This window comes from Alternaria triticimaculans (assembly GCF_023758025.1).
Source record: "Alternaria triticimaculans strain BMP 0046 chromosome Unknown scaffold_20, whole genome shotgun sequence".
NCBI lineage: Eukaryota > Fungi > Ascomycota > Dothideomycetes > Pleosporales > Pleosporaceae > Alternaria > Alternaria triticimaculans.
The window spans coordinates 328544-354223 of NW_026055977.1; the positions used below are offsets into that span (position 1 = coordinate 328544).

General features: G+C 52.2%; 9 protein-coding genes and 1 non-coding gene across 10 annotated transcripts; 3 read left to right on the forward strand and 7 right to left on the reverse strand.

Annotated features, from left to right (window-relative positions):
• Positions 1-3133: 3133 nt before the first annotated feature.
• Positions 3134-5440, reverse strand: J4E78_009410 (uncharacterized protein; the record flags this gene model as incomplete). The annotated part of the gene is made up of 1 exon (XM_049370001.1): positions 3134-5440. The coding sequence occupies one exon, from the start codon at positions 5438-5440 to the stop codon at positions 3134-3136; it is 2307 nt and encodes a 768-aa protein (XP_049218310.1).
• Positions 5441-6397: 957 nt separating this feature from the next.
• On the reverse strand, positions 6398-6923 carry J4E78_009411 (uncharacterized protein; the record flags this gene model as incomplete). Its single annotated transcript, XM_049370002.1, has 3 exons — positions 6398-6546; positions 6609-6864; positions 6915-6923. The coding sequence occupies 3 exons, from the start codon at positions 6921-6923 to the stop codon at positions 6398-6400; spliced, it is 414 nt and encodes a 137-aa protein (XP_049218311.1).
• Positions 6924-10035: 3112 nt separating this feature from the next.
• Positions 10036-10646, forward strand: J4E78_009412 (uncharacterized protein; the record flags this gene model as incomplete). The annotated part of the gene is made up of 1 exon (XM_049370003.1): positions 10036-10646. A coding segment is annotated over one exon (611 nt), but the record flags the coding sequence as incomplete, so codon positions are not given.
• Positions 10647-12028: 1382 nt separating this feature from the next.
• Positions 12029-12907, forward strand: J4E78_009413 (uncharacterized protein; the record flags this gene model as incomplete). Its single annotated transcript, XM_049370004.1, has 1 exon — positions 12029-12907. The coding sequence occupies one exon, from the start codon at positions 12029-12031 to the stop codon at positions 12905-12907; it is 879 nt and encodes a 292-aa protein (XP_049218313.1).
• A 162-nt stretch (positions 12908-13069) lies between these two features.
• On the reverse strand, positions 13070-14742 carry J4E78_009414 (uncharacterized protein; the record flags this gene model as incomplete). Its single annotated transcript, XM_049370005.1, has 3 exons — positions 13070-13513; positions 13566-14410; positions 14736-14742. The coding sequence occupies 3 exons, from the start codon at positions 14740-14742 to the stop codon at positions 13070-13072; spliced, it is 1296 nt and encodes a 431-aa protein (XP_049218314.1).
• A 2523-nt stretch (positions 14743-17265) lies between these two features.
• On the reverse strand, positions 17266-17348 carry J4E78_009415. The gene has a single exon. It is a non-coding gene; the product is annotated as a tRNA-Thr (tRNA).
• Positions 17349-17502: 154 nt separating this feature from the next.
• Positions 17503-18702, reverse strand: J4E78_009416 (uncharacterized protein; the record flags this gene model as incomplete). The annotated part of the gene is made up of 1 exon (XM_049370006.1): positions 17503-18702. One exon carries the CDS (start codon positions 18700-18702, stop codon positions 17503-17505), a length of 1200 nt encoding a protein of 399 aa, XP_049218315.1.
• A 550-nt stretch (positions 18703-19252) lies between these two features.
• Positions 19253-20889, reverse strand: J4E78_009417 (uncharacterized protein; the record flags this gene model as incomplete). The annotated part of the gene is made up of 2 exons (XM_049370007.1): positions 19253-19501; positions 19564-20889. 2 exons carry the CDS (start codon positions 20887-20889, stop codon positions 19253-19255), a joined length of 1575 nt encoding a protein of 524 aa, XP_049218316.1.
• A 1199-nt stretch (positions 20890-22088) lies between these two features.
• J4E78_009418 (uncharacterized protein) lies at positions 22089-23442 on the forward strand (the record flags this gene model as incomplete). The annotated part of the gene is made up of 6 exons (XM_049370008.1): positions 22089-22277; positions 22330-22412; positions 22463-22643; positions 22693-23161; positions 23208-23348; positions 23402-23442. The coding sequence occupies 6 exons, from the start codon at positions 22089-22091 to the stop codon at positions 23440-23442; spliced, it is 1104 nt and encodes a 367-aa protein (XP_049218317.1).
• A 178-nt stretch (positions 23443-23620) lies between these two features.
• J4E78_009419 (uncharacterized protein) lies at positions 23621-25381 on the reverse strand (the record flags this gene model as incomplete). The annotated part of the gene is made up of 1 exon (XM_049370009.1): positions 23621-25381. The coding sequence occupies one exon, from the start codon at positions 25379-25381 to the stop codon at positions 23621-23623; it is 1761 nt and encodes a 586-aa protein (XP_049218318.1).
• Positions 25382-25680: the final 299 nt, after the last annotated feature.

Below are 25680 nucleotides of genomic sequence, written 5' to 3' on the forward strand. Positions count from 1 at the left end.
ATTTTATATGCAATCTACCGTACTCCGGAACTCATGGAGTTGATGTCCATCTAGTTCAGAGGCACGCTGCTCATGTATATACCCCACAGTCGTTTTTCGGAACGGGACCTGGTTCTCCATAGACCTGGCCTCGATGCTTTTGGCGACAAGGGAAAAAGGGAGGACATAATTCTGTATGTCGTTGCTTTGAGAGGCCGACAGACGCCCATGCGTGCCAATTCTCGTGATTTTGGTAAAAGAAATGAAGGAATTGGTAGATGAAGAAGTCCAGGAAGGAACAACGACAGAAGGCCTTTTATACCGAGCTTCTGAGGTATGAATGCGGCAGAATTGGGCCGGCGAAATCATAGCCAATTTCTGAGATTGTTTGGAGAAGCAAAGTCCGCATGACAAGCTCTTGTGCGGTTTCGAGTATGATGTAGCTGCCAGAGAGCAAATGTTGGTATGATGGGTCGAGAAGAAGGCCGAGAAGACATGAGTCGTCTTTGGCTAGCTTTTGAGAAGAAGAGCAGAGCACATGCCGGCCATCTGAATGACATTTTTGAGAACCGCAGAAAGAGTGTGATATAGAAAGCCAATCTCCAAGCCGACGAGAGAGGAATTTATACCTCTCTCTCTCTCTCTAGTCCCGACAACCGACATGGGTTGGCGACAACGGGTTTTGTCGACAGGCGCTTCTCATGAGCCAATTGATTGAGCTGTTTGGTTCTTCCCACGAACACTGCGACATCGGATATTCGCACATGTGGTTTTAAAAAGGCGCAAAGGAAGGACAGCTCATCGTGCGGGCCATTGGCGTTTTCTGGACGGGAGAAGAGCCATAAAAGCGTGGCATGCTTGTTTTGGAGTAAAGCACCGGAAGTAAGAAGGTAATGAAGAAGGCCAGAAATGCGGGATCGGGTATATTTTATAGCTGCAATAGCGTGTTTCCAGACTCTCTGCTCTCGATCATAACTCGGCGATCTTTGGATTTCGATAGAAACGGTATTTTGAGGAGAGTCCATGGATCTGCGCCAGATCTGATCTCTGGAGCATGTTGAGTATGTCAAGCCTTTTGAATTTTGGAGTAACGGCACGAGGCTGCGAGCAGCACGCATTCGGATAGCATCTTGTAATATTGGAGGAAGAAACTCAGAACAGGCATCAAAAGGATTCGAAACATTTTTGGTAAATCCCCAGAAGGAGTGGTGGATGGGAAGCAAGAAGAAGAGAGGAAGAAGAGGAGCTTTTATATCTCATCTCCATCTCGTCTTCTCCAACCATGTGCTCTATGTCGCGCTTTGTTCAGAATTCTCAGCACTCAGCGCCGCTCACTCCATACCTTCTCTTCAGACGGCTTTTTCGAACAGCACAACACTCCTCCATTTAGGCGGCATTGCTTTGTTTTGTTGTAGGGAAAAGGTGGAAGTAGGACGAAGACAGCACACTCAGTCATCAAAAGCCGACGTTGCAGTTTTGGGTAAAAGAGGGAGAAGGCCGAGAACGAACATAGAAGAAAACGACTTGTCTTTTTGGTAGGATGCAAAGAAGTCGCGGAGAAGACGACATAAGATGGGAATCGAGGGATGTTTGTTTGTGCTGCGAAACCGCCAGACTCCGACTTTCATAGGGTGATAAGATAGCAGTTTTGGTAAAAGTACACAAGAAGTGTGGTGATAGAGAAGTAGAAGGAAGAAGCAGAGGGCAATTTTATACGCCATCGCCAGCATGTCCACTCTCCATGAGATTTGTTTTGTGAATATTTTGTATGCGCAGCGCAAAAGGCCGCGCTCTCCATGGCACCTTTTGCAGACCATCTAGATAGGGCTCACAGCGTCCATGAGAAGATTCCAGTGCAGTTTTGGTGGGCTTACTGAAGACGAGAGCAGCGCAAGCGCACATAACTGCCTGAGCTCCGTTATTTTCGGAAAGAGGGGCAGGAGCGCACATGAACTTGCTCTGCTGATGTTTTGGTATAAGAAGGAGGAAGGTGGTAGTTGTAAAAGACAAGAAGCCAGGAGAGCAAGAGGAGGTATTTGTACATTTCTCATGTCCGGTCCCAAGCATAATGTCCCACTCTAGGGCGTTGAGTATCCAGCCAGCGGCACCAGTCTCTGTCTCATCAGGTAAGCTGAGTCCTGATTTTGTTTTCCACAACACTCGACTTCCACATGAGCTGAGATCGTCGTATTTTGGGAAGAAGCCGCGGCAAAGAGCGCGAACATGTTGATGGTAACTTGCATTTTGTGAAAAGACGAAGCCCGGAGCGCACATCTTGATCGTGAATATCAGTTTTGGACAGAAGAAGGCCGGCGCACACATTTGTTCTCCTCTACGGAGTTTTTGGAAAACATTGAAGGAAGTGTGGGATAGTTGGTAGGAAGCAGAGAGACCAGAAGAGGTATTTTATACACCTCTGGCAGTTGGGCCAGAGGAATCATGGTTCATTTTGTATGTCGGTTTTCGAACAGCACAGTCGCTGGCGCCATGGGAGGGTCTGCTGGGTGTTTCTATAGGTTCTCGACAGAGAGTCTTCTCATGGAACTTGGAGGTTGAATTTTGGAAAATAGATTTGGAAAGACAGGCGGAAGGCTCGCACATGAGTTCCGTTTCTCTATCTTTTGAAGAGAGCCGCCAGCGCAAACATCATCTTTGCGTACGACGTTTTTGGATAATGACCTAGACAGATGTGGTATGAAGAAAGAGAGGAGGGTGCCCCCAAGAGAGGCTTTATATACCCCCTAGCGCGAAAAGTCACAAACACATGCACCAAGGCGCTCCAAAATTTGAGTGAAGTGAAGACACCAAAGTCTGATCATCATTGCATAATCCATCCGATCATCAATCTATCATATACCCATACCCCCGATCTACGCAAAGAATGATGTAAAGAAAGAAAAAAAGAGACTCCTGTAAATGCCCGTAACCATCATGTATACTTCATGAAAAGCATCGCAACCAAGCGTCAACAGAGCCGTTACCATAGGGCAAGCATTAGGGAGAGAAGAACACAAACCCCCGAAAAGTAATGGCAACAACCCACCATCTTACTCATCTCTAAAACCTTGTTGCAGGGAGAACCAACCATCCATAGTAATATACAAATATCGCAAAAACCTTCTTCTAATCAATCCCAATCAAACGACAATCGCTCCTAGTTGTTTGCCAGCGTAGGCGCACGTCTGAGCTTGTAATCCGGCAGATGGTCAAAGTCATCTGTCTCGGAGTTGTATCGCCAGGCCTTGAACTCGACGCCGTAGGGCTTGGGTTCCAGCTGGTAGAGCATACCCAGTGGGCAATCCAGATCAGCCACGTCCTCGCGCTTGAGGCCCTGGAAGTATGCTAGTAGCACGCGGGCTACGCTGCGGTGTGTGATGAGCAGGCAGTGGTCTGTCATGCGCTCGAGCTCTACGATAACGGGGCGGATGCGGTTGATGACGTCGAGGTAGCCTTCGCCGCCGGGGCCGGGGTATCGGTAGGCGAGCTTGTCGCGTCGCCGTTGGAGGTACTCGTCTGCGTACTTTGTGCGGATCTCTTCGTAGGTAAGGCCCTCCATCAGGCCTGCGTTCAGCTCGTCCAGCATGCGCATCTGCTTGACCTCGAAGTCTTCGTCGCAAAAGTATTGCCCTGTTTGGATGCCGCGCTTGAGCATGGATGTCCAGACACAGAAGTTGCGTTGTTCGAGCTCGTGGCTGTAGTACGGGTTCGGAGGGGTGTGGTCGCCTGCTACTGGTGGGAAGTGAGTATTGGCCATCTTGTCTGCCTGCCGGACTGCCCAGTCCTTGCGCTGAGCTGCAATAAAGCGTGTCATCGCCTTTGCGTACTTTTGTCCGTTCTCGCTAAGGTCGGAGTCGCCACCAATCTTTCCAGCCACGTTATCCGCTGACTCGCCGTGTCTTGTTATCCAGATCATGCGCGGTGCGAGGTTGAAGTTGAGGAGGTAGTAGACGGCTTGGCCAGCGAGGAAGCCCTTGATCTGATGCGAGATCATCTTCCGGCCAACATCCACCATCTTGACGTACGGCATATTGTTGTCTTCCTCGTAGTCGCCGATCGGAACGTAGTTCTTCTCGTAAATGGCCACGCGTTTCTTGAAGTCGGCCAGTGCCGCGACCTTGTCCTTGTCCTTGTAATCTGGACCCGACAGCTTGAGGCGCATGTTGGATTCGAGCAGATTCTGGTCTCGACATACGCTCTCGACGAACAGAACGTTGAGTTCTGGCCCGGCACGATTCCGTATCCGCTCCATGATCTGCTGGCGCCGCGCGAGTGTGCTGTTGGTTGCATCGAAAATGCCGACAGAGCCACTGCCTTTCAGAATGTAGTCGAGCAGGTCGTCCAGAGTCTCCATGGCGCATTGCTCTCGCAGTGCCGCTGCCCGTTGGTTTTGTGGGTCGAAAAAGTCCGCCGACTGGTCCATGGACTCGTTCTCCTCCTCCACCGCCTCATTGTTCGGTGACGGCGCCTTTGGGCCTGGCGATGTGACTTCGACGCGTGGTGGTGGTAGTGACGGACCCTCTTCGTCATCCTCCGCAATGGCCGTGCTCCCCCGGCGTGGGTCCGGCAGGTTCTGTGGGTCTACGGGCCCATCGTGCGCGGGGTCGCCATTGATAAGAATTTTCGCAGCGATTTGCGGCAGTGTGTCCTGATGCTCTTCAATGGCCTGCTTGACGGACGAAGAGACCCGCTCGAGGTTCGCTTGCGACAGCCGAAACCCACTGTGGCTCGCAGCTACTCTCCGCTTCTCTCCCACATTGAAAATCTTGGTGTCGTGCTGCAGCCAGTTCAAGTACCGTGCCATTTTCTTTGTGATGTATGACTTGCCGCGCGCGGGCAGTCCGACCATGACGATGACGAGCTTGGAGCCGACATCTCGCTGTGCGATCTTGCCGTCGGGGGAGACCTTGGACTTGGTCAGGCCGGGAATATCGAGCGTAGTAGGCCGTAATCGCGGGGTTGACACGGCGGAGCTGTTGCGGGTTATGGCGCTGTTACGGTCAGTGAAGTAGGATGAGCTCTGCGGCGGCGCGTCTCCATACTCCCGCGGGCTTCCCGGAACGGATGGCAGTGGGGTGTCACTCAAGGCAGCGCCCACGCCGTCCTTTGTGACCAGCGTGCCATTGTGGTGTTGTTGTTGGACTGGGTTCGGTACAGCCTTTAGTTCGCCATTCTGAAGTGCGCGCTCCTTGAGAGCTTGCACGTTCTTTGCAGGCGCAACCGCAGGGAATCTGGGCTCAGCGGATGAGGCGCGCGGAGTGAGGTCGTTGTCGGTGTTTGTGTTTGGCTGCTTTGCGTTGTCGAGAGGGATGGTGAGTTTGCTCATTACAGATCGGGCGTAGATGGAGTGGGAGCTGAGGCGGCGGTTGGTAGTTGAGGTGTTTGAGGAAGTTGAGGATCGACGGCGATCCGGGTGCTTGCGATGTACAAGCTCGGTCACCATCGGCGTCGGGACTGCTTCCATGTTCGGCGTCATGCCAAGATGTCGAAATACTTATGTCAAGCTAGCCTGGCCGCTGCGCTAAGATAGCACCCAGGGCGCTGGAGGCGAGTCGCGGCTGCCGGTGCAAGACTGGGTTGCGTTGAGGAGATGTTTCAAAAAAAGTTGTGTGGAAGAAGGGTCTCTGTTGGAATGTCGGGTGGATTTGCAGAGGCAGGCTGATCGGGCCGTTGACCTTATCAAGGGCTGGCTCGATATGACTGTTCGGAGTCGGCCTTTGGTTGAGAGAACCACGGGTACGCCGCTGGAACTAGGCCGTTGGCGGAGGACGAGTTTTCAGGAACGCGCGCAAACCCGTTGAGAAATGCATCATCGGCAGTTTATATCTTGCAGCCTGGTCGGTGAAACTGCGATGCAATAAGGCGCGACTTGTCTGCATCCCTCGCCATGTTACAGGCCGCTTGGCAGGTGCAGGTGTTCCTGCTCGAAGCGGACAAACCCCACAGTCCGACTCCGATAACCAATCAATCCACCACGCCTCCCAATGCAGCTCGCGACGATGAAGAGAGCACACGTTTACTGTAATCTGTACCCAGGTACAGGTCGAGTTGAGAACCAAAGTAGCCCTGAGCCAAGCCATGGTTCCATTGTCGTGTGATGCTCCATTACTTTCAAGGTGTCTCGCACTCGTCCGATGTCGACCAGTTCGTGGGTGGACCCAACAACGTCAGTGTGCAGCCACCAACTCCACAATTGTACTGTATAGGCCAAAGTCCTTGGCACGCATATACAGTACACACGCGACATGTATTTCCCCAGATTCCCAGAGGCCTTCCAGACGCGCCTTCCGTATCGTGGGGATCCTGAACCACCTGCAACATGCTTGGAGCGATACCGCGCTAGCCTTGTCACCCGTGATGAAATTGTATGTCGAAAAGCAAAAGGCGGCAGTCACGTCCGAGGAGCAGAATCGGGACGTGACTATGTCGTAAGCTTCAGCGTCAGGACCAGCAGGCAGATGTACGCTGAGACGCTCAAGGCCGTCAACACAGACACCACATTGCCGGATGTTCGGAACTTCTTCCTGTGCAGGCCATCCTCACCGACTTCTGAGAAGAACTGTTTGTTTCCTATTCGCTGTCAGCACCCGCATTCTCGTCGTCATACATCCGCATGATTGTTCCCAACTAACCTTGTTGTCGCCGGAACAAACTGATGAACAAGATGCCAGCACCATAGACAGCGAACAGCGCACCGATCGAGTAGAACTCGGCGGTGAAGATCTTTAGCACCACAAGCGCAAAAGAAAACTGGCCGATTGCTGTACGGACGTACGCGCCTTCGAATGTTCGCTGTGCTGCGCGAATTTCGACCAGCTCTGGACCAGTCAAGATGACTGAGCGTGCGCGATGTAGATGGAGACGATATCTGTCTGCTGCGTGACGGCCCTGGACGTTGTGAGCGGTGGATGTCTCTAAACGAATACCCAAAGTCCTACCTCGAACATGGTGACTGTTGCAGGTTCACCAAGATGCAGAAGGATGGCAGTGAGCGGTGATGTTGCTATCCCGGTACTACCTCGGGACACAATCGGGTACGCGATGGATAGCTAGAGGAGACGGGTGACGTAGTGGGGTAGGGAGTATCCCGAGGTTCAAACGAGAACGCGTCGAGCAACCCGCCAGTACGTGTTTTCACTTCCACGACGTGTATATTCAAGTCGCAGGATTATAAAAGCCAGTCTTTGTGAAGATGTCTCGTTCTCGCGAAATGTCAAACGCGGTTAGTTCTACACAAACGCGTTAGCGCGCCTTCCCAAGATGAAGCTCGACTGACGTTGCTGCAGGGTCCAAGCACCTCCGAAGTTGTTCCTCCGTAACCGTCCCCGCAACCACAAACAATGTTGCGAAAAGACCAATTCGATACTTAACCTCGCGACGACACCGCATCCAGGTAGAATCACCATCCCCTTCGAACGAGTAAGCGCTGCATGCGACTTGGCGCTTGGCGAAACTTCACGCAGCGCGTCATATTTCCTGCTTCTAGGACCAGCGCACGGTACGTTCTTATTACGAGTGCTCGACAATGCGACTTGTCGTCACTCTCTACCTTTGGTCTCTAATTGACACAAGTAGGCACTCGAACAACCGCCAAATCCGCTTTACAAGCCCTTTGTCTCGATCGCACGTAACGTTTGTACGCCCATTTCCGCCCTGGGACGACTACCCCGATACCCGTGTCAACGAAGAGGGAAGAATGGGGAAGTGGAACTACTACGGAGTAAAGGTCGGGCGCAAACCGGGCATCTATACGGATTGGCCGAACACAGAGGCCCAAGTCAAGGGCTACAGTGGTGGACTACAACAGGGCTTCAAGACCCGAACGGAGGCTGAGGAATACGTCTACGGCCCCAGTGGACGTTCTAGTGCACCCATAAGCCTACGAGGAGATCTTTCTGCATCTGGTTCGCCGTCAGCGACCGGCAATCTGGACAGGAGTAGAGAGATATCAGAGAGTGCGCCAAAGCGACAAAAGAAGGAGAACGCACCACCGGCATTGATACCAGATCACCAAGAAGCTAAAATCGAGCCCGGGTACGGTCCCCTCCCGCCAGACGCAGTAGACGGTTTCGACCCGAATATCAAGCTCGACGAGCTAACAGGCAGGATCAGAGAGAAGACGCAGGAGGAACTTGGCAAAAGGAAAAGACAGCCAACCGGAGACTCCAAAAGCCCCGTTGTGGTATACACGGACGGCGGTTCGCGGGGCAATGGCAATGCTGGCGCCAAAGCCGGTTGTGGTGTCTACTTCGGCCCACAAGATCCCAGGTTCGTGTGGTGCCCAGCATGTTCTGTACGAGAGACAGCCCACTAACATCAATGCAGGAACGTTAAGGAACCTCTAAGGGGTGATCTCCAGACCAACAACCGAGCCGAATTAGTCGCAATATCTCGCGCAATCGACCACGTTCCCATCGACCGCGACATGGAAATCATCAGCGACTCCCGGTATTCTCGCGACTGCCTCACACAATGGGTCCCAGGTTGGGAGAAAAAGGGCTGGAAGAACTCTCATGGCAAGGACGTTATGAACAAGGAAATTATACAACCCATCCTGGCGAGGATACGAGAACGCGAAAAAGCTGGTGCGAAGACCAAGATCACCTGGGTCAAGGCCCACGACGTCAACCCAGGCAACATCGCAGCCGATAATTTCGCAAACCAAGCTATGGACAATTGGACTGTCGATCTTGCGTCCGGGAACACATTTGACATGTCAGAAACCTTGCGGACGAAGTACAGAAATCCCAATGATCCACCATCACCAAAGCAAGAGTATGATGTGGAGGAAATGGAGGGGTATTTGCGCCAGCTTGCAGATGAGGACCTAAATGGACTCAGTGATTATCCTTCAGCTGAAGCCGTTAATCAGTCTTCGATTGACGTCGAACAAGCTGCTGCAGCTTCGGCACAGGACGTCGACGACGTGTTTGCTGACCATCCAGCGTTCGCATCGAGGACCAATGGAGAGGAGAAGGAGACGGAACGGGAATTGGCATACTAGATACCCGCCAGCTGCCGAATAGACGGTATGCGGTTGGACTGGAACTAAATTGGCCAACCATGGTACGTGTACGAGAAATGAATCTAACAACAATATTCCTTCAACACCTTTCAAATCTCTGCCCCTTCCAACCACTTCCACACATACAATCTTAATATAGCCTTACCTCACACCACCTACCAACCCCCTACCACCACCACAACCAACACACCAGACCACAACGCAATGTCTCACGAACCCAACCCCATCGTTCCAACACCACCCTCACGCCTTTCCACACTGACCTCACATCTCTCCACCTTCCTCTCCGAAGCAGCATACTACTTCTGCTGGTACATCATCATCGCTATCGTATTGAAAATGCTCCTCGTTGGCATTGCTGAGGTTATCTATCGCCTTCGCTATTGCGCACCGCAAGGCTTCCTTTGGAGAGCATGCGGGGTGCCTCTTCTAGGTCTATTCCTTGAATGGATCTTGAAATATGTTTGTGTCACGGTATTCTGGTGGATGCTGGAGATTGCTTGGGAGGAATGGTGATGAGTGGTGGTAGTCGTGGTGAGCTGGATTTGAAGGTTCGAGTTTGCGTGTTAATGCGCTATGCTATCATTTTGGGTGCTTTGGAGGGAAACTCGATCTGGGTAGTTTGAGTGGGTCGGTGTACGCGGGTCCGGAGACAGGTAAGAGGACGCCTTTCATGTTCAAACATCCGTACACTGCAGCGATGGCACGATTGCGGATGTACGGGCTAAGCAATCCAAGCATCAGACGCCAAGTCCGGAAGACGGCACTGACGTGCGAATGGGAACGAACATACTCCCCGGCTCCCATTCCGATTCCTTCGCCACAGACTAGTCATGTGTGCCTGCACTCGGAAGAAACGGCTACTAACACTAATTAGGCCACCCACCACCATCATCATCATTGTCTATAATAATGACCTGTCTTCGCCCCGCTCCATCTACCTCTCAACTCGAAACCCATGGCCTGGGACACCATCTACGCCGCCCGCAACTGGATGCTCAACATTATCCCTATCCTCACCAGTTGCCTCGAAGGCGTAAATCAAGGCCTTGTAACATACATCCTCTTCACTGCGACCGCGAACCGCATCGAGCTCCGACGCTTCAACATGATAGACAGTCTCTTCCAAGAACTGCCTGATCTAGCAACCATCGACCCTCACGCCGCCTCCATCTCCACCTCCAACAACACCAACAACACCACCATACCCACCACCACCGCCATCAACAAATGGCTGCGCTACTCCCGTATCATGCGCTATTGCTGCGTTGCGCAAATCGTGTTACAAACATTCATCTTCGTCTCGAGCTACATGAGTAAGGGTCTGACGTGGCTCAATGTGTCGCAGGCTGCGTGCTTCAGTGTGAGCTGTGGATGTTTGTGGTATAGCTCGGTGAAGGACGAGAAGAAGATGCTGGGGTTGTTGGAGAATGTGAAGGATATGGAGAAGGGGGAGGATGTGGAGAAGGGGGTATTGGCTTGGGAGGAGGAAGGGAGGAATGGGGAGATGGGGAAGGGGGATGAGAAGGTGGGGTTGTTGGATGAGAAGAAAGAGGTGGAGGGGCATAAGGAATGGGTGGATAAGAAGGAGAAGCAGAACATGGAAGTCAAGGTACAGGAGGTCAGGGAGAGATCTGAGAAGTAAGCTGCGACTATGTCTCTCCTCCATCACGGGATACTAGGCGCCCTTCCGTTCCACAGCCTAACAAAGTCACAGCTTGGAGTATCTCTCTCCCCTCATTGGCGTAACTCTGGTCCTGTGCGGCAGCTACATCGCCTTGAAGCTAGTGGCACTTTGTTTATGACCAGTATCAATTGTTTGTGTAGCAAAGCGTCTTGCACTATAGGGACAAGGCGCGCAGGAGCACGCTGATTGCGCAATTTGCTTAAAGTTTAGCAAACATGTAGTTTCAGATAATAAAGAGGGCTTACAAGCACGGTGCTATAATAATCCCCTACCAGAGCGGCATATTACTTGACATCGTCCCAGAATCTCCATACTCTCAGTCTTTACACACTTCGCAACGTCATACCTCAACACCCGCCACGCCCAAGTCCGCAATGTGCCATGCGTTTAAAAACCTCTTCTCGACGATCTTCTGGTATATCATCCTGGCGATCGCCATCGTAGCCTTAATCCACACGCTTGTAGCACTCCTCGCTCTCTGCGCATATGCATGCAAAGCCGAAGGCGGCGTGTGGATAATTCTTTTCCTCATCTTCATGGTTGCCTGCACGATTTTTGGTGTAGCATTCTTCTTGTTTCTGTGTGGCATAGATGTTTTTGGTATCGATGAGGCTATGCCGTGGGTGGACTGAGTTGGCTCCCAAGGTTGGCAGGATGTGGACTTTTGGTAGCGAAACCACGTGGAAGTCGACTGCGCCCTGCGCGAAAATGAGAAAGATTTCAATTCCATGGTTAGGATGACGAGAAACTTTGGTTGCAGACTGCGGTTTCTAGGCTTCTCCCTGAGTAAGTTCTTTATAGCTTGCTTCATCTGCTAAAGAAGCATCTTTTCATCCTATCATACATCCGCACCCTCCGCACCACCTTTGCAGACAAAACGCATTTCAAGATGATGTCTCCAGCAGCAAAACTTGTGCTCCTTTCCACGCTGGCAGGTGGCATCGTCGCGACTTCCTCTCCAACGGCGACTGTTCTCGGCACTCGTGGACTTGCGTCCGACTCAACCTCAATTCTAACGCTTTCCACATCGACTTCCACCTACAAGATACCATTCAAAACTGGTCACGGTCCGGTTGTAATCTCAACTTCAGTCCCTGCATTAACACTGCATGACCCCAAACTCAGCACACCAACGGTTATATCTTCACCAACAAATGAACCAGCATCATAGTGCGTGAACCCCCTATTATGCTAAAACCTCACCTAAATTCATCGCTAACAGTCACAGTCACAACATCTGGTCCGAAAACGAGCACCAACCCGCACGCACATTTCCCCACCACATTCCCGGCGAAATCAGTTCAAGGGAAGGTAAAATTGAAGGCATCACCATCGATACCATGTACGACACGGACTGTCATGGAGACGATGGAGATGCCCACATCTACTTCACCATCGCATACACCAACGGCACGCTCGCCTACGACCCGCGCGGCCGACCCGGCCTCTTCGCTTTCACAACCCCCTGGTATATCTCCTACCCAAAAACGCTGCGCAAAGCCATCTTCAACGATGCGATCCCGTATCGCTCCAAACAGAAGTCCGAGGACTGCAAGCATGGTCACTGCTTCAGTGAGGTCCTGCCGGGGTTGCTGTATAACAACGAGCCTGTTAGGTTGAAGCGCGTTAAGAACCCGAAGACGCTGAGACCGTTCACTTCCGATCGGGACTACTTTGCGCTTGGCGAGTGTCACTATGACGATAGTCTACTTGATATCTGGAGGATGAGTGTGTATCTTGGTCGTATTGGATACTATATCCACGGCGCTAACATACCGCCTGCTGTTATCGACTATGTGGAGGACAGAGTACGAACGACGTATCCGACGCTGGAGATTGTCCTGATTGTTTGGGGGACACTTGGTGCTATTCCGACTCTCATATTCGTCATCGTTCTCTTGGTCTGGTTAGTGAAGATAACAATTTGGCTAGAATATGATGGGCCAAAAAGGATGTGGGCTTCTGCTCAACGTAGCCGTGAGGCTATGTGGAAAGCTATCATCATGGCGCCGGGTAAGGGATGGGATGCGATGAAGGGACGTTGGAAGAGGGGATTCAGGCGCCAGAGGAGTGTAGTCACACCACCGAATACGGTGCAGTCGACGGCGGATGGCCAGCTGCCGGCTTATGAACTTCCTGAGTGGACACCTTCGGAACTTGCAAGGCCGCCGAGTTATCGTACGTATGATGGTGGGTGCGAGGGGTTCAATGCTGTCTGAGAGGTCTGGAGAAATGGGAAAATTAGAGATGGGTATGGTGAATGGGAGAGAGAGATATACTGGACAGCATAAGAACATACATGAATTAAGATCTTTGTCCATCTTTCCGCACCATGCCGTACACAACTCACCACACCACACCACACCCTCCACCCATCCCCATCACCCCTCCACCTCCCCCAAAATCCTAACCTTAATCCCCTCACTCCCCAAATCCGGCATCCCCAAAAAACAATCATTACTCGTCAACACATCCCTCCCCTCCACCGTATCCCACACCTCCATCCTGTACCTCCTCCAAATCATCGCAAGCCCCGTATACAATTCCGACGTAGCAAGATTCATGCCTAGGCAATTACGACTGCCGCGCCCGAAAGCAAAGAGGTAGCGGGTGAGTTTGGGGTTCTCGAGCCACCGCTCCGGGCGGAAGGCGAAGGGGTCGGGGTAGATGCCTGGGTCGGTGTGCAGGAGGTAGGAGGATTGCATGATGGGGGTGCCGCGGGGGAGGGTGTAGGGGCCGTATGTAAGGGATTCGCCCGTGGGGATGCGGGGTTGGCGGGAGGAGACGCCGTGGGCGGTGCGGAGGCCTTCGTTTATTACTGCGGTCTGAGATGCTGGTCAGCATCGTTTGGCTTCTTGCCTAGAGCGTACCGCTTACCAAGTATGGCAGAGCTTCCAACTGGGGTAGCGAGACTTCGTGATTCACCGTTGGCATCACTGTCTTGAGTTCCTCTCTCAACTTCTCTCCAACGTCAAAATTCTTGATCAAGTAGTAGGTAGTGACAGCCAGTGTCCTCGCCGTCGTCTCCGTCCCCGCACCAAGGATAACACTAGCATCCGCCGTCAACCGCTTAGGATGTTTTTCTTTCTCCGGAAGTTTACATCCAACATCATCCCTAATGTCATGGAATATCGTGCGCCTCAGGTTTTTCGCGTCGCCATCGCCGTCCTCAAAGTTCATAATGCGTTCTATTCTACCTAGCGTCCTGAGACTGAAGGTGTTCACTGTGGCTACCCCGGGACTCAGTTTCTCGACAACTTTTGGCGGAAGATCGAGCATGAAGTTCATGATAGTAGGAAATTGGCGCGCAAATGGCTCGATCTGAATCCCGTCGTGCATGACCTTGAGCCAGATTTTGGCGTAGTCTTCATGATCTAGGGCTTTGATCGACTCGCCGAAACAGTACTCGGAAATGGTGTCCATAGTGAAAGCGGCGTATGCGTCGTTAAGATTCACGACACCGACTTTGGGGCCTTCCTTTTGAAGTTCGCCGGAGAAACGATCCATAAGCTTCTTGGTGTTGTTTACGACGAGCTCTTCGAGGGCTTGAACCGAACGCTTGCTGAAGAAAGGCGCTATAGCAGTTCGTCGCAATTTGTGCAAGTCATGGTCTATGGTGTCTAGTATTGCGCCTTCCCAAGACTTTGCACCGGTGTGAAACGACCAACTACAACGATCGCGTTTGTGATTCATGCCGGATGCGTAGATCGTGTCGAAGTAATCTGCATCGTGGATATGAATCTGAAGAGGATTGATCCGTATGATAGGCCCTGTTGCTGCGGTCAGAGCCGTAAGGCAGGCATCATTAACCTTGGCTCACCGTATTCTTCATGTAGCCGCTTGATCTTCCACAAGTATTGAAATCTGTGCGGATAGATCTCATAATAGAATTCGTACCAGAACGTGAATGCTGCCAGCTACGTAGCGTTAGTTGTCATCCTAAGTCCCTCATAGCACATGTTGTCTTCCAGGTCGCACCTTTGGTCCAGGGATGTTTGCTAAAGGATGGAAATACACCCTGTACACGCCAACGCCGAGCCAGTACACTATCCATATCCCAATCAGAGACGCAGCGAACTCTTTCGTTGCGCTACTACGTATGAGATTCCAGAGGCGGTCCATGGTAAAGTGCGGTGGACGACGTGCGGGGATCGCATCTTCCACGCGAGGGGGCCTCGGCAAGCCATATGTACACACGCTAGACTTCGCGCAGGTAACGTGAGACAACAACATAGTTTATTGGAACGCTCGCCAATAATAGTGTCAGCATATTCAGCAGGGCGGGATATGCAAGGGCGCCAAGACCATGCACACCGTTAGCGCTTACATCAACGCTGATACGTCATACAGGCTACACAAGCCGGTTGCATGTATGATTGCGATTAAGATGACTTATTGGCGTTCCGAAATAGATATCAGACTGACCAATAGCGAACGTTCTTGTTGCTGGATAACCAAATAGCAGTTGGTGTCAGGGTTGCATGAGATGCAAGTAGCGGGAAGCCTTGTGTTGCCCTCAAATGCTACAGAATCCCAAGCACCGCGATAGTCGTACAATGGACGGAAGACAAGAATTGGCACAAACCGTGTTTTTGGGACACCTTCTCAGTTTACCTTCGAGAAGTTCGCTTCCAAGATGAAATCCGTACGTCAAAACAATCGGTATACTTCGTGTCATAGCCATCCCAGTCCCATATTATAGGCATCATTCTTCTCTTTCCGGTTTTTGGCAACGGCTGAGCTAATGGACTAGTCCACTCATAGCCTGACCGCAGGACGATATACGCGCTCATGCCGTATCCATACCTGCTGTTTGTTTGGTAAGGTGGTGAATCGAAAACTATATGGGATTTCCGCTTGTTCCTGCTCTGCGGGCGTAGCTCTCAGCATACTTCCCACATAAAGTCATCACCAAGTGCACTTACAGTGAACATGTGAACGCTTTCGACAATACCACCGCCACTGTGTTTGAGGAAAACAGTCGACTGAGTTCGCGAATTTGACGGGAAGTAAGAACTTCCACACTCGACATAGATTGTGATCATAGGCTTCGGATTTGGCGGAAAGCTCATTGTTCGATCAGGACATTCTCCTGGGGAGCAACAAGGTCGATAGAAGCCCCAATGTTGCTCTTGTCGAGCACGCTTTGCACAAAGAGCGAAGTCCAAGCCGTTGATAAGAAGGACTTCCTGTTCAACCACATCAGCGGTTGGGCGCATAGCTGCTTCTTCCTCCATCATCCATCGCACAAGGCCCATGAGATAATCGTCGGCGGCCATCAAGTCCACCGAGAAAATGTCTTCTTCAAACCATCCGACGATGGTGTCAAGATTCGATTGGAAAGACCTGTCGTATAATCTTCGAAGCCCTTGGCTGAGCTCCAGAGTGAGGCTCATGTGCAGAGTCATGATCTCGAACAAGATACATCCCATGGAGAATATATCTGCTGAGCGCCCGCTAGGCGCAAAACTGGCGACTTCCGGCGCGAAGTACTTCGGTGTTCCGCGTTCCCCCTCATCTGTGACACTAGAAGTTAGCACGGAGAAGTCGGTCGCCGTACCAAAATCTGTCAGCCATAGCCCGTTCCTAGAAAGCAAGATGTTTGATGGTTTCAAGTCTTTGTGTTTGATGTTAGACGCATGGAGATAAGCTATTGCGCTTGCTATGCAGCCAATTGTCTGTTTGAGGAAACATTTGGCTGGATAGCTGTCAGTCTCCTCGTCTCGGGTTAAGACTCCAAGCGCGCGAAGTCTTGCTTCGCGATCGGTATCGTGTTTGGATTGCTTTTCTGCCAACTCAGGTGCGTTCCCACGATCGACCAAGACCTTTTTTTGTAGCCAGTCCACATCCTCAAGAAGAGTCGCGAGATCGCAGGTCGCAACAGGCCATAACAACAACCCAAGGAAGGAGCCATGCGTATAAGTTCCCACGAGCCTGACGATGTGGCGATGTGAAAGCTTCTTGATGATCTCGATCTCGCTTCTTTCCCTTTGGCCTATCTTGCGACGGCAAAATTTGCGTTTCCAGGCCAGCCTGATACCGTTGCAGGTAGTCTCGTACACTCCGCCGTTCATGCCATGACCAAGGAATTCTCCTTCTGTCAGAGGAAGTACTTCTGACTTGTCGTAATCCACGTGAGAGGTGCCGCGGCCAGACCAATCCAGCCTTGCGCCATTGATGTATTCACAGGTTGGTTGTTTGGGGAGATTTGCTGTACCGGATGACGAAGAGGGAAGCTGGTTGGAGTAGTCTGAGTTCGACATGTGTTGGGACACCGAGATTGTAGGACGATAGAGTGTTTGTAGGAAGTAACATGTCGTCGTGGAAGTCGATCAGGCTGTAGGCATCTCTTGGCTTCGCAAAGTGTGTTGGCCTGCGACTGCAGGATTCTCTAAGCCACAATATGCAGGCTGGGGTCAGCGGCACCCAGCCAATCATTTGCCTCATCCGCCTCATCTGCAACAGCTGTTTGCATTGCCAAAGGACTTCAGACGTGAGCTCCTGTTGCGCCTGTGTTGTCCAGCTTGGCGTGTAGGTGAAACTGGCGGCAAAAAAGGTGAGACAAAAAGGATTTAACAGCTGAAACTGAGGATTGAACTCAGGATCTTCGCATATCGTACGACATACGAGTGCGACGCCTTACCACTTGGCCATTCCAGCCGAGTTATTACCGAGCGTAGATTAATAAACCATATAAGGACTCCTTGAGGGCGTGGAGAAGGGTTCAGCGCCAAAGGGATCGAGGTTTGCGGCGAGTGAAGGTACAAACGCTACCAGGACAGCGAGCGAAGTCGCTCTTCTCGGTGGATTTCACCTACTTGCGGATACTCGCCTTGTCCACATTACTGATCAATGCATCCCTCCACTCTTGATCCTTCAGTATACTGCGCACCCTGGCCTCCAACCATTCGGTATTCCCCCAGAAGCCCCAGCTGGCCTGAAAGCGGAGCCAGTCTACGAGGGCCGTCTCCCAATGTCGCACGAATATCGACCAGTTGTACTCTTGTTTGCCTGTCTCTCTCAACTTCTCCCAGTATCGTTGCAACAGCTGCTTCTCGCCTTCTTGCATGGGTAGCTCCCGCGGGATATGCGAGTCGGCAACGAGCATGCTCAGCGGAACGGAGCATGTGAAGAATTTGGCGAGATCGCAGACGCCGAGGCCGAGACCAGTGTATTGGAAGTCGTAGAAGGCGACCTCTTCACCTGACTTGCTCGTGAACATGTTTTCAGACTTGACATCACCATGGATCAGAGTTTGGTATGCTTCGATTGGTGACCGGCCGGCAGCCTTGGGTGAGAGAAAAGCTGCCGCTATCTCGGAGATGGAGAGGTCTTCGCCATCGACCCAGTCAGTGAGCGGCTCATTCCACTCGGCGTCGTAATCCTTCGCCAGGGTATTGTACTCCTTGCGACGCGTCGCAAGATAGGTATATCCGCCATTGAGCCACACCGATTTGTTCGACGAGGCCTGGCCATAACGTTGTATTTCCTCGAGCGGTGGTAGGACCAGAGACGCGGAGTCTAGAGACTTGACGCGGGTCCACCAGAAGCCATGGAAGCCAGAAAGCCAATCCAGCGCGGCATAAGCTTGGGTGGCTGTCAACACGTCGCGTTTCTCTCCAGCCACAGGATATTGTTGTTTCAGGTCGCTCAATAACATCGCGGTCATCGAGGTGCCGTCCGTGTTGTGCTTGTTGATGCTAGCGACGCATTCGGCGACCGGTAAAGTCGCTGGCATTTGAGGAGCGAGGTGGCTATAGAAGTATTGTTCAATCTGATAGCTCAGGATCTTTCTGGTATGGCCTTCGTCGCTGGCCTTCGTCGCTGGGGGATTTACCAGCTTGAGTACGTAGGATTTTGTCGAATTCGGCGAGCCTATCGGATTAGCGAACACGCGACATATCTCGCCGTAGCCTGCCCATAACGACTGGATGGTTTGCAGAGATTGGAGTTCTAGTCCCTTCTCGGAAAGAAGGGCAGACGCTACTTCGTCTGGCGATACTCGTGCAGGCATCGAATCTGCTGGTTGCCGTAGACGGGCGTATAGAAGCGGCAGTAGGAAGATTGAGACGCCAGGGACGAAGAAGCAGGCGAAAATCAGCTGCGACCGTGTGATCATCCGTACAGCGAAAAGATGAAGGTGGGAAGTATGCAGTCTAGGTGCCTAGTCAAGGGGATTGGCGTTGGTGACCACCAAGGCATGCTGTTGTTGCAAAAGTACGCCGAGGGGTTGAATGACGCGACGCGTCAAGCTAGTCATGGGTGGCTGACATAAGCGAGTATCCTGAATCGAGCTCTCCGCCCAAACACCTGGGCTTGTCCCACGCCTTATCAAAGTCGATACTGCCCTTCACACTTCCGTTCATTGCAATTTTCAGAATCTCCACGCCACTATACAACGACTACGGGAATCTGTCACGACACCGCTGGACATGAACAACGGAAAGTACCGAGTTGACGAGACGCCAGATACACACAATATAGGCCATTCGGATCGACCAAACTTCATCCATTGGTATCTACTACGGAAAAGCGAACAAGGGTTGATAAAGCTCTAGTAGCATCTACAACAAGTACTGGAAGTAGATGTTCTCCTTGTCTGTCATGTCTTGCAGACCGTTCTCTCCGTGGACCTCAGCACCTGCCTCATGGAAATGGCCGCTCATCGAGTAATCGATGGGGTTCCTAGGAAGACCGGCCGCCTCACGCTGATCGCACTTCTTCTTCTGCATCCAGGTGATAAGGACGACTTGAGCGACAACTACTCCCCAGAGGATGCACCAGATTATCAAGATGCCCTTGAGGGCATTGACCTAGGAACGAAATGTTAGCGATGGACTCTCGGCTGAGCATACGACAGGGATAAGATGCTTACGTATTGCGGTTGGAACTTCGAATCGAAGATGTAAGGTGTGATGATGTTGCCTACAGAGTTGCCGGCGTTGAAAGAGGTGTAGTAGATCGCCTTCTTGGTTTGTCCGGCACAGTTGGAGCCCATCCAAGAGATGAGCAGAGGGTTAATGGCGTACACGAAGGCAATCAGATAATAACCTGCGAGCAGACCACCCTTGTTATCCGGAGTCTTCGGAAGCGCAACCAAAAGAGCAACACCAACAATGACGATGGTAACCAAGCCGAGGAAGAATGGCGACTTGCGCTTGAAACGGTATGCGAGCCACGACGCACCAAGAATGGATACGACCTGAAGCGCTCCGAAAGGCATGTTCAGCAAGACAGCTTCGTCTGAGCTGAATCCAGCCAGGTTCTTCAGGATGATGGAGCCGAAGACCGAAGAGACCGACGCACCAGCATTGACAGCGATGACCATGATCATGTACAGCCAGTATTTGGGTTCACTCAAGGCCTCGGCGACATGCGACCAGTTGAACTTGTGCGAGACGATACCCTGTTGATTCGCCTTCACTCGGTCAACAGCCTTCAAGCGATCCTCCGGTGTCAGGAATCGAGCCTCGCCAGGGCTATCGTGGGCCCACCAGTAGGTGATAAGACCAATTACGATAGTCAAGAGCCCGAAGAAGAGGTACACCATCTGGTAGCGGTACAGCGAGGACGAGTTTATCTGAGCGAAGCCGTAAACGATGGGTGAACTGAGAACGGTGCTAAGACCATAGCAGCTGTACCAGCAAGCCACGCGGAATGGCTGCTCAGAACGCCTGTAAAAGGCAATGGTGATCATCGAGAACAAGGGAACGACCATAGCCTCAAAGGCACCGAGGAAGAATCGCGATGCGAGCAGCCCGGCGTAATTCCTGGAACCACCGAGGCCACCGGCAACAGAGATACCCCAGCATGTGATGATGACGGGAAGAACGTGGCGGTATCGCAGCTTGACGAGGATCCACGCGGCCAAAGGCTGCACACCGAGTTGCGCATAGTATCCGATGTTGCCGATGTTTGAGTAGTCGTTGCCCTTGAGATGGGCATCCTCCTTCAGACCATAGACGGCCGTCAACCCGATGATTCCCTTGTCGGCGGATTGCAGGAAGTACACCATGCAAAGGAGCGACAACATCCAAATGTCCGTCTTGCGTAGAATGCGTTTGCTGTCTGCCTCGGTGCAGATGTGAGCCTCGCTTAGGCCAGCCTCTTTGCCCTCCTCATACGCCACGGCGTGGTCAATCGAAGTGTCGGACACATGCTCCATGCCGATAGCGGTCGGCTTCTCGTCCGCGGAAGCCATGTCGCGAGGTCAATGGGTGAAAAGATGGAGAAAAGAAGAGATCTGGGGATGTGCTACAGTCTGGGGTACAAGTCTGGGGTAGACGTTTATATGCCTTCGTTAACGCGACGCGAACGACACCAGCGGGACCCGGCCCAACGGCGCAACGGACTAGAATTATCCCTCCAACAGCTTTGCGCGCACTAGAAGGATGCACCGATGCATCCGTGCCTCTGTGAGCTGTGCTGATGCGAGCTTGTTGTAGCCAATAGCCCTGTCAGGAGGACTTGATAGCAACCGGCTAAATCGATGGGAGGGAAGTGCTCGTGATGCGCCCATCGACCGCGGGAAGTACGAGCTTATGTCTGGATCAACGGCTCGGACTCTGACAGACCGAGAAGGTTTTGAGCGTGTTTGATGGAGTGAGTAAGGCTCACGGTGCTTTAAGGGTTGACAGGTTTACCCGAGTGGTGTTGGGTTGATAGTCGAAGTCTATGGGTATAGTACGCACCGCTCCATCGTACATCAACGAGACTAACCACCTGCCGATCTAGCCATGATCCCGGAAGCGTGGTGGGCGATGAGACGGTCAGAGCTTAGTGCGTGCCCTGATGCTGTCGACACCACGAGTTTGACTAGGGATTACCCAATAGACACTGCGTCCCTTCCCTGGCATCATCGACTGCATCTACGCTCGACGACCTCTGATGTTCGAGACAAGACTCTGTGCAGTGAACAAGACTTTCTTGACCAGACGACAAGCTTTTGGCCAAGAATGACCCAGGTGGCAATCTTGGAGATTCTGGAAACGCTACGGCTAGAGTGGTGATTAGCCGCCTTACGTCATCCACCAATAATTCCACCAACAATCAATCTATGTTAGCGCCACATGGCTATCTCAGCTCTACTCATACAAACATCTTTAAGAGCAATAACATCGTGGAGCACGCTACACCAGCACAACATCGATGCAATGTCGTGATGTTGGATGATCGAGTCGGTAGCCGGTAGTCAGGGCGGAGGAGCCACGACCCCACAAAATGCCTCGGTGCCCGAGCGGCTCCACCAGCATTCCAAGAAATGCGGGGTAAACGTCATAACAGCTCGAGACATCGTTGATATTCTGGGGAAACCTTGAAGGAAGAACAGTTCATACATTGCAAAACCCGCACCTGCCATATCAAACACCGACAAAGCCCGATCGCAGCTGCCTCACCAACATGGCCGACCCGAAGACCTCCACTGCGAGTCAGCGCTTGACGCAGATCAAAGATTTTCTCACCATGAATAAGACGGCAACAACCATACCATGGGATCCAGATAGTACTAAATTTCCGACAAGGAAGGAATTACCTCAGATTCCCGGGGCGCCTCCGGAGGCTGCTTGGGTTTGGGGTGACAGCGACTACGTATGTTCGACCGAAGTCTAATCTAGTTGCGGGCCGAACTGATCAGATGTAGATCGGCCGCCTCAATCTCCTAACGCCTACACGTGTCGCAGCGGCTGCGAGGGAGATACGAACGGGTGAGATCGTACCTGTTAAGTCCGTGTTTTCATGATCCTTCTAATATGTCGTTGCTGACCGTGAGGTAGCCTGCCTCTCAACGTGCCGAATATTCCCGCGTTCGGTCGCGAGGTTTTTCAGCATGAGATTAAGACGCTGGCTGAAGGCATTGCCTACGACGATGTGTATCATATGAACACCCAGTCCGGCACGCAGTGGGACGGCTTCCGACATTTTGCTCATATTCCTAGTGGATCGTTCTACAATGGCGTATGTATCGAAACCCATCATAACGAACCTTTGCTGACATCCAGTACAGACCAAGGGAAGCGATGTCACAGGCCCAAACGCAAACCACAAGTGTTCCATCCACCACTGGGCCGAGCACGGCATCGCAGGTCGCGGTATCCTTCTAGACTACCGGGGCTACGCACACAAGAAGGGTATCAACTACGACCCTTATGACTACTACCCCATTTCGTGGCAGGACCTTTATCAGTGCGGCCAAGACCAGGGAATCGATATTCGCCCCGCGGCGCAAGGCGGTGACATTAAGCCTGGAGATATGCTGTTCATCCGCAGCGGATGGAAGGAGGCGTACGACAGCAAGAGTGATGAAGATCGAAGCAAGGCTGCTCTTCGACATGGTAGCGGAAAGGATGGTGAGGATGGTCAGCGGTATGCTGGTGTGAGCCAGGAAGAGAAGATTTTGGATTGGCTGCATGATAGCTACTTTGCATCTGTCGCTGGTGATGCACCTGCATTTGAGGCGTGGCCGACACATGAGAGTACGTTTCTTCGATCTTTCGTGTAACATTAGACTGACGTTGCTAGACTACCACCTCCACGAGTACATCCTCGCTCTTTGGGGTATGCCGCTCGGCGAGATGCTGGATCTCGAAAAGCTTGCGCAAACGTGCCGTGAGAAGAACAGATGGTTCTTCTTCTTCACCTCTGCGCCTGCTAACTGCCCAGGTACGCTGAATAGCCAGATCAATAAGCTCTTGCAATCGCTAACAGCATCATAGGCGGAGTAAGCTCACACGTCAACGGCACTGCCATCTTCTGAGCAATTCGAAAACGTCCAAAGACCGCGTTGAAACCAAGTACATTACTATAAACACCTAGCAATCGAACGAAGCCAATTTCACACATTCTGTCTTGTGTGACCACCACGCGCTCCCTAACCAAGCCTAGATCCTGCTCGCAAAATCCAAACATGCCAGCTACGCGGCATCAGCCTTATTTCAACTACCAGATCTCGACTCCGGAATTGATGCGGGGCATGTTCTGCGCTCTCTTCGGCGTGGACTCTCCCCTGAGACGGTCCGTGCGTTCGTGTCTGAGTTTCGCGGCATGGCAGGTGCGTCCAACGCGGTTGACTCACTTTCCCCTTCGATCTTCACAGCCTGCATCGCGCTGTCAAACAACGAGAACTGGGTTTTCTGATCCATCAAAAGTCGTTCATAGGCCTGGTCGCCTTCAACAGCGCTGTCATCGCGTCCGGTGCGTGCGTTTGGCGATGGCGGCGTCGGCGGTGGCTCGCGTGTTGGTGGCGCAAACTTCACCTCGTCAATGGGGCCGTCAGCTTGCGCCGTGCCGAATATGGACGACGACGAGGGTTTCGCATTGAGGCGATTCCTCGAATCGACATCCCCCAGCACATCAAGCCCATCTGATTGTTCCGCCTCTTGCACTTCTCTTGAGGGTTCAATCCGGTCATCGAAAGCAGGCCGAGAAGCATCACGTTCGTCGCGCAGCCTCCTGTGCTGCTCAAGTCTTCGCCCCTCCCAGTCAACCACCACAATGCCACATTCAAGAGAATCTGCAGCGACTTGCTCAGCTTCGCGACTCGCTTTCTCGCGACGGTACTTGTAGCGTTGTTGTCTTTTTGCTTCCTCGGGTGCAATTCTCTGCTTGTAGCACTCCTCGGATGTTGCATGCGTATGATACTGACAGTTTAGCAGCGGTGGCGACCTTTTGTCGCTTGAGAGGCGTCGCATAGCTGTCTCAAGCGCTGAACAGAGGAACGGCTGCGGTAAGTCTGACGGATCGACGTCACCAAACGCTTCAGCAGCAGAGTCGACCCATCGATCGACTAGAAAGTGGCCTAGAGCTTTCGGCATGTTGTGTCTTTTGTCGCCAAATATGTGCGAGATGGTATCGATGTCCGGTCGTACGCCTTTCACTATCTTCTCTTCGAGCAGGTCCATCACGCGGTCAACGAATTCGACATCGTCTATCACGTAGCCGTGTATCGCTGCGTTGATCAGCGGCCAGCATGCGATCCATGCATGCTGCGGATCGATGCTGTCGGAGTCGAAGTTGACGTCGCGATAGCGGGTGGGTATAACACCGGTGCGCCGCCATAGTTGGTGAAGTTCCGCTGCATCAGCGTCAATGTTACGACGTCTGAGCAGAGTGGTAGAATCGAATATGGTATCAATGTTGACAGCAGACAACCGGGCCAAGCGCCGTGTCAAGTACCAGGAATCCGGGTTCTGACGACCATATAGCACGCTGATCATTGACTGTCTCGGTTCATGTACAGCCGCATCTGGTATCGGTGGTGCCAAGTGTACCTGCACTCTGTTGGATGACTCTTCTTTCACAAGCTCTGACTGTACGAGTCCTTGCACGTCCGTATCAACATCATCGATGACTTCATCGTCACTCCACAGGCTCCCGCCCTCAAGCAGCGTATGATAATCGCTCTTCCTTGTGCGTGCCTCGATGCTCGGGCGACGGCGAAACTTGCGACCTGTATCGCTGATATGGTCGCTTCCATCGAAAATGCGGTCGACGTTCCTAGGTTTCTGGCTTCTTGGACTAACTGGGACACTGCTACGGGATTGCGACGATCGTGGTGTTCCGTGGTGTAAGTATCCTTCTGGACTGACTCCTGGAAAGCCTGTTGGTATGCGCGGAGGCATGCTGCCGCGCTCGAGCCTTCTTTGGATTTCGCGCTTTTCGGAAGAGGACATCTTATCGGTAAAGAGGTTTCCCATGTCGAAGAGTGGAGGATGTCACAATTTTTCAAGGGTGCGCAATAGTACGGTGATCAGTGTCCAACCAGGAAGCAGGGCTTTGTAAGTTGTCAGTATCGAAGGACCAGGTTTGGTCATATCGAGCAGCCTTGGTGTGAAGCGCGCGACTGTTTGTCATCGACAGTTTCGTCACGTTACTACCAGCAAACGAACGCTCACGTTGACCGCTGATGTCACCGCTCGCCTAGTCATGACTGGAAGTGATTCAGAATCGAAATACTAATACACAGTGGAGTTACGACAAGAAAGCCAAGTATGGA